General features: G+C 41.4%; 1 protein-coding gene across 3 annotated transcripts in view; it reads right to left on the minus strand.

Moving 5' to 3' along the window:
* The window catches only part of MYO7A (myosin VIIA), a 185078-nt gene that overhangs the window by 75200 nt on the left and 95116 nt on the right, over positions 1 to 14762 (minus strand). For all 3 annotated transcript variants that reach the window (XM_089512992.1, XM_089512994.1, XM_089512993.1), the window contains 9 exons: positions 14146 to 14288; positions 12627 to 12740; positions 12380 to 12533; positions 11273 to 11349; positions 10243 to 10362; positions 8797 to 8939; positions 6988 to 7198; positions 4522 to 4657; positions 3873 to 3979 (listed from right to left, as the gene is read on the minus strand). In XM_089512992.1, the coding sequence (XP_089369118.1) occupies positions 3873 to 3979; positions 4522 to 4657; positions 6988 to 7198; positions 8797 to 8939; positions 10243 to 10362; positions 11273 to 11349; positions 12380 to 12533; positions 12627 to 12740; positions 14146 to 14288 (1205 nt within the window). The remainder of the gene's footprint in view (positions 1 to 3872; positions 3980 to 4521; positions 4658 to 6987; positions 7199 to 8796; positions 8940 to 10242; positions 10363 to 11272; positions 11350 to 12379; positions 12534 to 12626; positions 12741 to 14145; positions 14289 to 14762) is intronic.

Here is a 14762-nt window from a genome sequence, read left to right on the forward strand (position 1 = left end):
ATATTTTTTAAAACCTATAAATCCCAGACAGAATCAAATGGATGTCAGGAAGGAAGTCAGTAGGGCCTTGTGGGAATTTGAGGATTATAGTTATATATCTTCTGTTCACAGCATGAGAATGCTACTTTGGGGAGTAAAACTCCCAGAATCCCAGCATGGATGTTCGTGGGATGTTCGTGGCTGGGAGATTCTGGGAGATACAGTCTAAAAAAGTAATTTCCCACCAGTTGCATAATTGATACAAACGGCTGGTGTCTTTTTTTAAAAATTGTAAAAAAATATTTAAACCCTTCAATGGAACAATAAATATCAAGAAGAAGAAGAACCAAAGAACTCTAATAGCAGCTGAGCAAGAGTCAAGTGGCCAACCCCCACTGAGATGGACTCACCTCCATGTCAGCCTACAGGCAGGCAAAGATCTCTTTAATCTATACATTTTTGTGGGTTTTTCGGATAACGTGGCCATGTTCTAGAAGAGTTTATTCCTGACGTTTCACCAGCATCTGTGACTGGCATCTCTAGTGGATATTGGAAGGCTTCCCACCTACCACATTCCCCAATTGCTTGTTGAAAAGAAAATGTCCCCTAGGGAGTGTGGTGGTCAACTTCTCCATTTTGGGGAACCATCACTGGGCCATTTTAGGCCCAGGAGGGACCATTTTTTCAATGGGAAGTGACTTAAAAGCTGACCTAAAAAAGGTGGGTGACTGTGGCTAAACTGTCCACCCACCTCCATCCTTGGAGGTATTTGAGAGATTTTAGGGTGAATTTTGTGGTGGTGAGTGAAACAATTGTGGGGCCCTGGAGAACCATAAGTGACACAGAAAGAGACACAGGGATCACATGCAGCCTGGGAGCCATATGTAGCTTTCAGGCCACACTTTCCTCACCTCTGTTTTAGTCCAGCTCCTTGCTATTGCAGGAATCCACAGCCAAAGCATCCCTGATAGATGGCCATCCAAACTCTCTTTAAAAACCTCCAGCAAAGGACAGTCTACCATCTTCCACGGTACTCTATTTCACCACAGTAAAAATGCCTTTTTCCTGTGCAGAAAATGCTGTTTTCTGTGCAGAGCCATGTCTATAGAATTTGGCCCCACTGACTTCAAGATGCCGTTTAAGCATAACTAAATCTAAGGCAACTTTTCCTCTCCTGTGAAAATGGCACCCTGCCATTATCATGGCCACCAATGCCAACCATATGTTCTTGGATAACCAAAAAGTTAACAGGTTGGTTTAGTACAATTACATCCAAAATCCACAACACAGTGATACCTTTATCAGGTCAACTATTTTATTGTATTTTATGCAACAATTATTTTGTGCAGTTTGGTTGGCCCAATAACAGTATCATTGTTTTGTGGATTTTGGATATTACTGGACTTTGCTGTTTTCCCAACATATGTTTCCAGGTTGGTTTAGAGACAGCATAATGTAGGATCTGCTGAGAGTCATTAGAGATAAATGTTCATCCATTGAGAAACCTTCTCTTTTTCCAATCGTTCATGTGCCTGTCCGCTCAGTGTGTTTCGGTGAATTTCCTTTCTCTCATGGAAGAGGGTGGGAAAGTCTCTGGGAAGCCAGAGGTTGGTCAGCAAACCCCTCAATGTTCTCTAGCCCTGTACTGACTTAAAGGAGAGAAAGGTCAATGGTGGCAGATCCTGAAGAGTAATTAGAAAATGGGCCCTTCTCTCCTACTCAGGAATAGGAGGCAGGGGCAAAACCCCACCAGAACCTGGTATCTTCCAGGGATGTTGAATTGCATTTTCCTAAATCTCCAGTCACTCAAGTATGGAGATTATGGGAGCTGTATTCCAGTACATCTGAAGGGTGCCAGGCTAGTGGAGGTTAGTCTAGACTCAGGCTGCTGCCACATTGCAGAATTAATGCAGTTCGACACTGCCTTAACTACCATGGCTCCATCCTATGGAATTCTAGGATGCTTTGATTTGGATTTCCTGCATGGCAGGGGGTTGGACTGGATGGCCCTTGCGGTCTCTTCCAACTCTATGATTCTATAGTTTGTTGTGGCAGCAGAGTTCTCTGAGAGATAAGGCTAAGCACCCCACAAAATACAAATCCAAGAATTCTATAGCATTGAGCCATGGCAGTTAAAGCAGTGCCAAACTGCAGCAAAAGGAAGAAGGAGGAAACGGTAGGGCCACTGCATGCAGAAGATGGCAAAATGCTAGCAGAAGACAGAGAAAAGGCAAAATTACTCAACACCTTCTTTGCCTCAGTCTTCTCAGAAAATGAAAAGGGTGCTCAACCTAAGGATAATGGAGCAGAGGACAGAAAAGAGGAATTTCAGCACTGAATAAGTAAAGAGATAGTACAGGAATACTTGTTTAACCTAAACGAATATAAGTCTCCAGAACCAGATGAACTACATCCAAGGGTATTAAAAGAGCTGGCAAATGTAATATCGGAGCCATTGGCAATAATCTTTGAGAACTCCTGGAGAACAGGAGAAGTGCCAGCAGACTGGAGGAGGGCAAACGTTGTCCCCATCTTCAAAAAGGGGGGAAAAGAGGATCCAAACAATTATCGTCCAGTTAGTCTGACATCAATACCAGGAAAGATTCCGGAGGAGATCATTAAACAGAGAGTCTGTGAACATCTAGAAAGCAATACCACAATCACAAAAAGTCAACAGGGGTTTCAGAGAAAGAAGTCATGCCAGACAAATCTTATCTCGTTCTTTGATAAAGTTACCAGCTTGTTAGATGAAGGGAATGCTGTGGATATAATATATCTTGATTTCAGTAAGGCCTTTGACAAGGTTTCCCATGACATTCTTGCAAACAAGCTTGTAAAATGTGGACTAGACAAGGTAACTGTTACATGGATTTGTAATTGGTTGACTGACCGAACCCAAAGGGTGTTCAACAGTGGCTCCTTTTCATCCTGGAGAGAAGTGACCAGTGGGGTCCCACAGGGCTCTGTCCTGGGCCCAGTGCTATTCAACATCTTTATCAATGACTTGGAGGACAAAATTGGGGGCATACTTATCAAATTTGCAGATGACACCAAATTAGGAGGAATAGCTAATACTCCAGAGGACAGGATCAAGATTCAAAATGACCTGAACAGACTAGAAAACTGGGCCACAGCTAACAGAATGAACTTCAACAGGGAGAAATGTAAGGTACTGCACTTAGGGCGAAAAAATGAAATGCACAGATATAGGATGGAGGACACCTGGCTGAATGAAACTACGTGTGAAAGGGATCTTGGAGTCCAAGTAGACCATAAATTGAATATGAGTCAAGTGCAATGCGGCAACTAACAAGGCCAATGCAATTTTAGGCTGCATTAATAGAAGTATAGTGTCTAGATCAAGGGAAGTAATAGTGCCACTCTATTCTGCTTTGTTCAGGCCCCACCTGGAATATTGTGTCCAGTTCTGGGCACCACAATTAAAAAAGGACATTGAGAAACTGGAGCGTGTCCAAAGGAGGTCGACTAAAATGGTGAAAGGTCTGGAAACCATGCCCTATGAGGAACGACTTAGGGAGTTGGGGATGTTTAGCCTGGAGAAGAGAAGGTTAAGAGGTGATATGATAGCCCTATTTAAATATTTGAAGGGATGTCATGTTGAGGAGGGAGCAAGCTTGTTTTCTGTTGCTCCAGAGACTAGAACACGGAACAATGGATGCAAGCTCCAGGAAAAGAGATTCCACCTCAACATTAGGAGGAACTTCCTGTCAGTGAGGGCTGTTCGACAGTGGACTGGATGGCCCTTGTGGTCTCTTCTAACTCTACGATTCTATGATTCTATGATTCTGCAGTGCAGATGCTGCCCTAGGTGGTCTCAGTTTATGCCATACCTTAAAACTTCACCTTACCTCCTAGTACTAGAAATTACTTACCATGGCTACATCTGCCTGGAAGATCTGCTTGATGAATTTGTTTCTGGAGGAATGGACCAACTGAATGATGTCTCCATGGAGTGTGTCCCTGTTTTTCTCCAGAAATCCTGCAAGGGAAATGGTAATAGCATCAGCTGCGCATGGTTACATACTGTATGTATCATAATAGACATCTCCTTTCTGATCCATAAGAATGACGCAAAAGACAAAATCCATGGGACAGTGATATTTTTTTATAAGGACCAACTACAATTCCACAGTCATGTACACGTTTTGGAGTTCTCTAGAACTCATAATTACTAGAGGGCGAAGTGTGCATGTGTGTAGATGGGGGAGAATCATGAAGGTTCAACATTTTGGCTAAATTTTTAAGCCACAAGATCTTGAGTTAAATTCAGTGCAGGTTTTATGTATACACTGGTGAGTAGTTGTGACATTTAGCAATGCCTACAGGGATGAAGGCAAAATGGTGCCTTCATCTCAGCAGAGATGGGGCATGTGACTGAGTTACTTCCAGCCTTGTATTTCCAGAAATAAAGACCCACCGTTTTTGTCCTTTCTCATGCAAAACATTTGTCCTTACTCTGAGCCATGGGACATGTCCTAAGATCTTATCCTGGCTCTCCACCTACAGAACACCTTCACTTACCTTTTGTTTCATAGTACACAACTCCAGCAAAGTGGTTGATGCCAAACTGGGTGTCATAGTTGTTCCTGGGTGGGATATAGTTGGTGTTAAGCTTATGCTGGGAGTTTAGTTTGTTCAGCATTGTGGCATCTGTTCCCTGCACCGATGCAAACAAAATGGCACACAATTAGGCATGCTGCAGAAATACTAAAGAAACAGTTTCTGACCCAGATAGTGTGATTCCACTGTATGAACAGAAATGGACAAACAGAGAAAATTTAAACATTTTGCTGATATCATATTGTCTAGATGGTTTTTAGCTTCAGCATAGCTTTAACACAAAATTTAAACTTTAAAGCAAAACTTGCCAGAGATAATGGCCAAGAGCCAGTGTGGTGTAGGGGTTTGAGGGTTGGATTATGACACTGGACTCTGGAGATCAGGGTTTGACTCCTGGCTCAGCCATGAAACCCCCTGGGTGACCCATTGGGTCACAGTCTCCCAGCTTCAGGGGAAGGCCATGGCAAAACCCCTCTGAACAAAACTTACCGAGAAAACCCAATGATAGGTTCGCCTTGGGGTCACCTTAAGTCAGAAATAACATGAAGGCACACAACACACACACACACACCCTACATTGTGCTTGCATAATATAAAGAAAGTGCAAAAACAGGCTTACTGCTCAAAAGTAAGAAAACAAAACAAATCTTATCAAGAAAACCTAATGATAGGTTCACCTTAGGTCACCATAAGTCAGAAATAACATGAAGGCACACAACACACACACACCCTACATTGTGCTTGCATAATATAAAGAAAGTGCAAAAACAGGCTTACTGCTCAAAAGTAAGAAAACAAAACAAATCTTATCAAGAAAACCTAATGATAGGTTCACCTTAGGTCACCATAAGTCAGAAATAACATGAAGGCACACAACACACACACACCCTACATTGTGCTTGCATAATATAAAGAAAGTGCAAAAACAGGCTTACTGCTCAAAAGTAAGAAAACAAAAATAATGTCCATGGAGGCTTTATATAAATTCACATCAGAGGATGAGGAAATTGAAATAGCTAAACATTTCACATACCTTGGATCAATCACTGATCAGAACGGAGACTGCAGTCAAGAAATCAGAAGACTAGGAATGGAAAGGGCAGCTATGAAAGAACTAGACAAGATCCTACAGTGCGTATTGAGAAGGGAGCAAGCTTGTTTTCTGCTGCTCCAGAGACTAGGACCCAGAACAATGAATGCAAGCTACAGGAAAAGAGATTCCACCTCAACATTAGGAGGAACTTCCTGACAGTAAGGGCTGTTCGACACTGGAACAAACTCCCTCGGAGTGTAGTGGATTCTCCCTCCTTGGAGGTCTTTAAGCAAAAGCTGGATGGCCATCTGTTGGGGATGCTTTGAGATTTCGTGCATGCCAGTATGGAGTTGGACTGGATGACCCTTGTGGTCTCTTCCAACTCTATTATTCTACGATTCTATGAAAGATATACACCTGAATACTAAAGTCAGGATTGTCCAAGCCATAGTATTACCTATCACTATGTATGACTGTGAGAGTTGGACAGTGAAGAAAATTGATAGAAACAAAATTCATTTGAGATGTAGTTCTTGGGAAGAGTGCTGAAGATAACATGGGTGACAAAAACAAAACAAAACAAATGGGTCCTAGAACTGGTTTCAAGTCTGAACTGTCCCTGGAAGCCAAGGTGACTCGACTGAAGCTGTCATACTTAAACCACATCACGAGCAGGCATGAATCACTAAAAAGACAATGATGTTGGGGAAGGTGGAGGGACATAGAAAGAGAGGAAGACCACATGCTAGATAGATAGACTCAATCAAGGAGGCCACAGCCATGAGTCTGCAGGTCCTGAGCAGAGTGGTTGAGGAGAGAGTGTCTTGGAAATGTTTCATTCAGGGGATCACCATGAGTCGGAGTTGACCCAAGGGCACTTAAAAACAAACAACAATGTAAATCTTCACTCATGTAGGCACATGGTGATTGCACTATATCACATTCTTGCTGAATACAAACATTTTTGTGGTGCTGGAGAAGAGCTCTATGGATGCTGTGGACTACAAAAAAGTCAAATAAATCCTAGAGCAAATCAAGCCTGAACTATCCCTAGAAGCCAAGATGACTCAACTAAGACTGTTGTACATGAGAAGACAAGACTATGTTTGATAAGGTAGAAGGCAGTAGGAAAGAGCACATTCTAGATGGATAGACTCAGACAAGAAAGCCACAACCCTGAGTCTGCAAGACCTGAGCAGGGCTGATAAGGGGAGTTGGAGGTCTCTCATACATAGGATAGCCATAAGTTGAAGTCAATTTGATGGTGGTCAACAACAACAAGTAACCACAAAAGTATTTGTGGTTGTGGTTGTTGTTGAACTAAAACTGACTATTCTGGCATCCCTTTGGAATACTGTACTGGAAACACTACTACTGTTTGGCACAAAGCTTACCTTAGGAAACTTGCTCTCTTCATCAATGAGAGAGATGATGTTCATGGGTTTGATAGCGATCATGTCCAGTGCATCTTGGTTATCTGTGAACTCAATATGCTGCCAGTTGATGTTCTCCAGGTTGTATTCCTCTTGTTCCAGCTTGAAGACGTGTCGGACAAAGAACTGCTGGAGATTCTCATTTGCAAAGTTAATGCAGAGCTGTTCAAAACTGAAGGAGGAGAAAAAGAGACAATTTTTCTTTCTGCCCCCTTTTTATGACAAGCAAATGCAGTCACACCAGTGGAAAAAAATATTGATACCAATAAATAAGAAAAAGCGTAGACCAGAAATAATTTGACAACAGTAATAAAAATATCTTTAAAGTATTAATATTTCAACTGGAGTGACTGAAAAGGCTTTAATAATGAACAGTTTAAATTCACTGAGTTCCATGTGAATAGTTTAATTCCATTGTAATGTTCACTTTTGTATGTTTTAGTTGTATTTTCTATTTTAAAATTGTAACCCACCTTGAGTCCAATTTTGGGAGAAAGATGGGATATAATAATAATAATAATAATAATAATAATAATGTCATTATCATTATCACGATTATATAATGGGCCATGATAGTGACTGTTAGCTTTTATATTTACTATTGAATTTTATAAATGGTTTAAATTTCATAGACAATTTAATAACATTTTAACAATACTTTTCTGTTTCTTTTATTTTGCATGTACTTTTATCTGTGTGTGTGCGCGCACACACACACACACACACACACACATCCCAGGAAAAGAGGAATACAGTGGTACCTCGGGATACGAAATACCCAGGTTACGAAATTTTCAGGATACGAAAAAAAATAATTTAAAAAAAATTTTCCGGGTTAAGAAAGTTTTTTCGGGTTACGAAAAAACTTTTGGTGCTTTTCTGCGCGATTTCACACGGAATCGCGGCTTTTCCCCATTAGCGCCTATGGGGATTCGGCTTGCGAAAGCCTTTCGGGTTACGAAATTGACAGCGGAACGAATTAATTTCGTAACCCGAGGCACCACTGTATAAGCAACCTCCACTAAAATCACCAAAGAGATGAGTTTTAGGACAGTTTGTGCTTTTAGGCTAATAAAGCAAATTTAAGAAATAAGTGATGGGGAGGGAAGAAGAAAAATACAGTTAGAAGCTTGTGAGAAGCTGGGTAGAAATGGTGTAAGAAGCCTGTTGGAATAGCTTTGGCCTGGATGATCAGACTTCTTCTTGAAATAACCGTTACCAGGTGAACTGTCTTCAGTGTATCATACAACCTGTTGGAAGAGGGGAAGACAGATCCCATGCTGGGAGAAAGGCAGGATATAACTAAAGTAACATAAAAACTTGGGCAAGGTCAGTCTCCTTCTTGAGACCTAGCATAATTTGGTTTATTTTCAGTTTTTTAGACTGTATTAAATTCCTTCATAAATTAAATGAAAATAACATATATTTTTTTAGAAAAAAATGGAATGTGGAAAATGCAAAACTGAGAGATTCATCCATTCCTAGGTGTAATGTGGCAACATTTAATATGAATTTTCGCCACTCCATCCCACCTATTGGGGGGGGGGGGGCATGTGTGGATTCACTCCCAGCTCCCTGTCTCTCTCTTGTATCACACAAGAGCTCAATGGTGGCTTTAAATCAGCCTCACAAGGTGTTCAATATATTTTATGGATAAGGTTCAGAACCATGGATCGCAAATGTAAAGACTAGACTAAAACCCAGAGCCGATTTCCAACAACCAGGGCATGAGCTGCTGTAGAAATATCCTATGACAATCATCTACTGTACCTGTTTACAGTGAAGTTCTCAAACCCAAAGATATCAAGGAGTCCGATGGATCTCCTGACACTTTTGTGTTCCTGGGAAGGAGGTCTGTAAATGGCAGCATTGATCTTCTCCACAATCCACACGAAAAGTCTTCCATAGATTCCCTGAAAACATTTAAGAGATGGGAAAACATTTCAGAAATGTGAATTAACCAAACAGTGATTTCCTTTAGCTTGTTTTGGAGACCTCTGCCTTCCAGTGCAGCACCTGTTTTAATAATTGCATCAGTTGACTGCAATATCTGCAGAGTTTGCCTAACAAAATTATATTCTGATCAATAAGGACTTGTGATCGATCCACAAACCATATCACTTATGTATTAGTTTGCAACACCACACATGACAGGTACATATATGTACGGTACATACTCACAAACATATGTGCATGAAATCGCCCAGCAATTGTAACTTAGGGTTTGTCCAAATAGGCAACTAGTGTCAATTCAATCAGTTATATTTAATGTCATTTCAGGCTGCTTTTCCTTTTTCCATGCATTCTTTTTTAAAAAGAAGAAGAAAGGAACAAACAATTCTTTGTTGTTGTTTGCCATCAAGACATTTCTGACTTGTATTGAAGGGGAAAGAGGAGCAGAATCATGCCTCCTCACACCATGAGACTTCCTGAGATGAGGATCTGTAGTGGAAGGGACCTACTCACAAAGGCAGTCATGGAATAGCAGTGAGATTGAGAGCCTCTTGACAGGCTTTCCCATTCAATAAACAAGTGCACAGCAGTAACAAATGCAATGCAAGGCAGCAACAGAATGGACGCACCATCATATAAGTACTTGCCAAAGATACTTTTATCCTGTTAAAATTCCGCTTTTTAACCCCATGTCATAAAGTCCTAAATGAAAGAAAGAAGCTGGTAGCATGAACTTTTGTAGTCTTGAGTCTACTGCCTCAGATCCTCCTGGGTCAGACTTGTTTAAGCAGGCTGTGTGTGGGAATAGCAATAGAAATGTAAAACCTGTGGGTATGATGCTCTGTATTCAGTAGGATTACATAGTTGTACTCTAAGACTACATAATACCGAGTCCACCTTAAGAGACAGGACTGGGCAAAGGAGAATTATCATAGTGCACCCTCCTCTTTGCACGCTGATCAATATCTGAACAGATCTTTACCCAATCTAGTTGTTGGTTGTTAAGATGGCCTTGGAGGTGGGGGCTGTGACTGATGCAGAATATTGTGATAATATTTTTCTCATGAGTGGACTTTTGGCCATTTCCTGTTTGGATTTCTATGCAATCTAACAGTCCACAAAGTCACCAGAGGGTTCCAAGAACTGAAAATTGGCCCCTGGACCTACTAAATTTGCCCAACAGAACCTAGTACAAGAGGTGTTAAAGAAGAAAGAGAAAAAGGAAAGACAGAGGAAAAGACAAGATAGTGATATAAGCTTTACCTTGACAAAAGCATCCCTCACATCCAGTGCCTGCTCCATGCTGAGTGGGGTGGAGACAGTCTCCCCTCTTGTGATAATAGTTCTGCTGGTGAGACAGTTCATCAAATCCTGAGGTTCAACCTAGATGCAATGGAAAGCCAGCAAATAATCTGAGTCCAGTTCTAGGCACCACAATACAAGAAGGATGTCGACAAGCTGGAGCATGTCCCCAGGAGGGTGACCAAAATGGTGAAAGGTCTGGAAACCACGAAGCCCTATGAGGATTGGATTAGGGAGCTGAGTTTGTTTAGCCTGGGAAAAAGAAGATTAAGAGGTGACATGATAGCCATGTGTAAGTATCTGAAGGAGTGTTATACTGAGGATGGAACAAGCTTGTTTTCTACAGCTCCAGAGACTAGGACACAGAGTAATGGATTCATGCTACAGGGAAAGAGGTTCCACCTCAGCATTAGGAAGAACTGTTGGACAGTGGAAGATGCCACCCTGGAGAATGGTGGAGTCTCCTACTTTGGAGGTTTTTAAACAGAGGCTGGATGGCCATCTGTTAGGGAGGCTTTGATTTTGTATTCCAGTCCAGAAGATTGGACTGGATGGCCCTATGGTTTCTCTTCTAACTCTATGATTCTATGACTCTAAATAAGTAAATATTTCTTTTAAATCATCCATGATATACACATTAGCCAAGTGAAGACTTGAGCATGCTTATAAGCCAAGAAGTGTTGCATGTCAGTGGAAAAATAAATGGAAAACTGGAATGAGGGAGGTATTTTCTCCATCTCTTTAAATTTATAGCAATGTGGAGGATGACATGGCTACCTTGGTGGCTGGAGCATTCCTGTTCTGCAACATTTTGTTGCAGGTCTCACTTGTCTACAGGAACAATTGGGAATGGAATGGAGATGTCTGGGTTCCAGCCAACCAGAAAGCCATGAACTTCATACTGCAATATTTTGATGCAGTTCTCAATTCTCCATGATGAGGCCATGCAAGAGTCACCAAAGAAGACAAGGAATGGAGAAAGCCACCTAACCTCTAGCAATGAAGCAGCTGTGATCAGAGATGCAGAATGAACGACCTCACAGGCATCCAGGTTGTCATAGGTTCGAGCTGCAGAGGATAACAGAAACAAGTCAGTTACAGAAATGGTTGGTATAGGAATGCATCTCCACTTCAGTGGTTTGCACTCAGTTATTTCAGCACTGGTGAGGCCTAAGTGTTGCCCTTCCCAGTAGGCGCAGGCAAAAGCAAACTGCTACAACCATTTCGAACTTCTGTATTCTTCTTCATTAATAACTTTTGTCATCTTGACACTCTGATATTGCTTGGCAGAATGTATCCGATTTTTCATCTGCAAAATGTTGGAAGGTATGTAATTTATCACTGACAAATAATTTATGGACAATAGGTTGGCAAAGGAGCACATTAATGAAGGCAAACCCTTACAATAGTGCCAAATTTTCTTTTTTATGAACAAGACCAGGAACACCAAAAGAAAGAATAAGCAAACTGTTAAAAATGAGTGGATCAAACATAATACTGAAACTTGGTAGGTCAGCACTTAGATAAGTTGCATTAATTCAAAGGATCTTTTCTAGTTGGCATGTGGTAACAACTGGATTTAGGCCATAGTACTATTTATAAAAGAAGGTCATAAACATGGATTATTCTATTGTAACTTGTTCCAGTGTACTAGGACAGCAACAAAAAATCTGTCTGTGTTATACTTGATTTGTCTCTCCTCAAACAACTAAATATTTTACTATTTCATAGGCTGTATCTAGACAGCAAAATTGATGCAGCTTGATGCCACTTTAATTCCCATGGCTGAATGCTATGGAATCCTAGTTTTGTGAGCTATTTTGCCTTCTCTGGCATTGATGCCCCCAAAATTTACCAATCCCAGGATTCCACCGGATGGAGCCATGGCAGTTAAAGCAGTGTCAAACTGCATTATTTCTGCAGTGCAGATGCACCATACACTCCTATTTTACATTACTATTTCAGAGTATGCCTCCTTATTTGTTTGCTCCCAACAAGTACGGCTTTCCACCAGCCAGAACAACATTATTCACTGCCTTTCCCATGAGAACAAGTTCATCACCACCAGAGAAGCTGGCCTCTGATTGTTGTGTACTACCTTCATACCGCAAGTTCCCCATATGCAAAATTGCTGCCAGAAGCTTGGAGATCTCCCAGTTTTCGGTGTCAGTAAACATGAGGACTTTCATTGCTGCTCTGATGTTGGAGTACTCTTTGCTGTCATCTCTGCCATCACAGGTAATACAGTTACCCTAGTAAGAACACACAGAATACAAAAGTTAGCAATGGACACAACATGGAAATTTTACTCTTCTTCGCTTAAAACTGTGCAGCTTTGCCCTCACCATTGAGAGGTAGTTATAGTCGGTTGCTTTCCTAAGTCCCAACAACTTCTTCTGCTCCAGGGTCATTCCTTTCAGCATGCAGTAAAACACATGGTAATTCCTCTCATCTTGAGCCTGGAGGAGGAGAGACAGATTAATCTCTTGTAGAGGTTATTCTGATGGTAAAAATTATCGCAGTAGAATGTGGGTTCAATCTGTTGTTCACATGCATGTGATTAAGTTGGAGCGGGGTTGCCAAAGCCCCCCACTTAACCCAGGATAATTGATCTTGGAGTTTTTTCCTGAGCTTTCCTAAAAGATTTGCATTGTCATCTTTGTGAATAACCAATGCAAATTGACCTAGTATAAACTGGGATAAAATTCTGCATGATTTGATTGTGTTTCAAATAAATCCGCATCATCAACCTCATTTTTATTTGCAGTGCTGACATGCAACAAAACTTACAGAAATGTGCATAAATTAAAAATAAAATTGTGTGAACAACAAAACCAGAATACATGAGTGAGATTATTTGATTGGTCATTCTATAAGAGAGATTTAATTTTATTTTCTTCACAACAACTTTGCAAGGTAGGTCAGGCTAAAACAATCTACATGGCAACCATCGACCCTGAAAGTGGCATGCAGAGATGGTGGGTAAAGTAAAATGCTGCAGATTTTGGCAAGGGCTGAGCCACCCGAACCTGCTCATAATTTAAGTTTGGTTTGCCCAAAACATATCCTTCAACTGGCAGGGATTGGGCAGAGACAGTCTTGATTAATCCTTTGTCCTCCCACTTTTTCAGCTGCTTTTAAAACATCCCAGTTTCCCTCTCCCTCTCCCACTTTGAGTAGTACCATTGAGAAGTATCATTTCAGAAGTATTGTTCTTCGAAAAGTACACCAGGAGTCCAGATTGGGTATGCAATGCGACTGAGTTGGGCCCAGAGGCATGCAATAAGATCTGTTTTTACCTTTTAAGCCCATGCTTAGCCTGTACCCGGATTGGGCGAAAAGAGGCATGCAATAATCTCCTTAGACATCTCTGGTTTTTCTTTAAACCAGTAATGTTAAGCAAGCAACGAGATTCCATGGAAACATTTTTCTTGACTTATTATGACAGTTTCACAACTATTTGATTGAATCAAATACTGCATAGTTATAGGAGGCTGATCTGACTTTAACTGCCATAGTTCCCCCCTAGAAAATCCTGGGGTTTGTGGTTTGGTGAGGGACTCAGAAATCTTTGCTAAAGAACTCTCATCCACTCCACAAACTATTAAGGAGAGCATTGTCGAAATGCTATAACTGTGTAGTATAGATACATCCTGGCTCTCTTTTGCACTTTGGTCCTGAGCACAGAACATCCTGGGCAGATCCAGAACAAATGAAACAGATCCTATGTACACTGTGATCAGTAATGCATTACCCTGCATTATGCAGCTAACCCTCTTGGCTTTATTTCAGCACTATGCTGCAGATTCCAGCTCACGTTTAGAATAACAAGCACCCAGGTTTGTGCCACCTGAACATCCTCACCTGTCGGCAAACGCGGGATTTCTCCAGTAGGTACTGCTCAATCTTGGCTCCCTCGATCGCACCCCTTTTGTTGAAATGGATGTCAATGTATTTACCAAATCGGCTGGAGTTGTCATTGCGAATCGTTTTTGCATTCCCAAAAGCTGCCAGTCCACACAAGAATACAATATTAACCAAGCATTCTCTCAAAGCTTTTCAGAAACAGTTTAAAGTAGAGTGGTCTCCAAAGTGAAGAAATCTTAGTTGGCAATACCATAGGGATTTTTTTTAATAAAAATGTTGGTGAGATAGATTAGCTTGGAAGGTGACTGACAAGTAAGAGCTGTTTGACAGTGGAAGACGGTGCCTTGGAGAGTTGTGGAGTTTTCTCCTTTGGAGGTTTTTAAACAGAGGCTGGATGGCCATCTGTCAGGAGTGCTTGGAGTGTGTCCTCCTGCATGGCAGAATGGCAGTGGCGTCCCTAGGGTTGGTGTCACCCGATGCAGTATCCCATGGTGTCACCCTCCCCTCCCATTAATCTCCTCCCATTTCACACCATACATGCTTTGGTAACCTCTCGGTTGGATTTCTGCAATGCACTCTACATGGGGCAACCCTTGTACCAAACCCGAAAGCTA

Source organism: Sceloporus occidentalis, unplaced genomic scaffold (assembly GCF_023333645.1).
Source record: "Sceloporus occidentalis isolate IW3139 unplaced genomic scaffold, rSceOcc1.0.p SCAF_2, whole genome shotgun sequence".
NCBI lineage: Eukaryota > Metazoa > Chordata > Lepidosauria > Squamata > Phrynosomatidae > Sceloporus > Sceloporus occidentalis.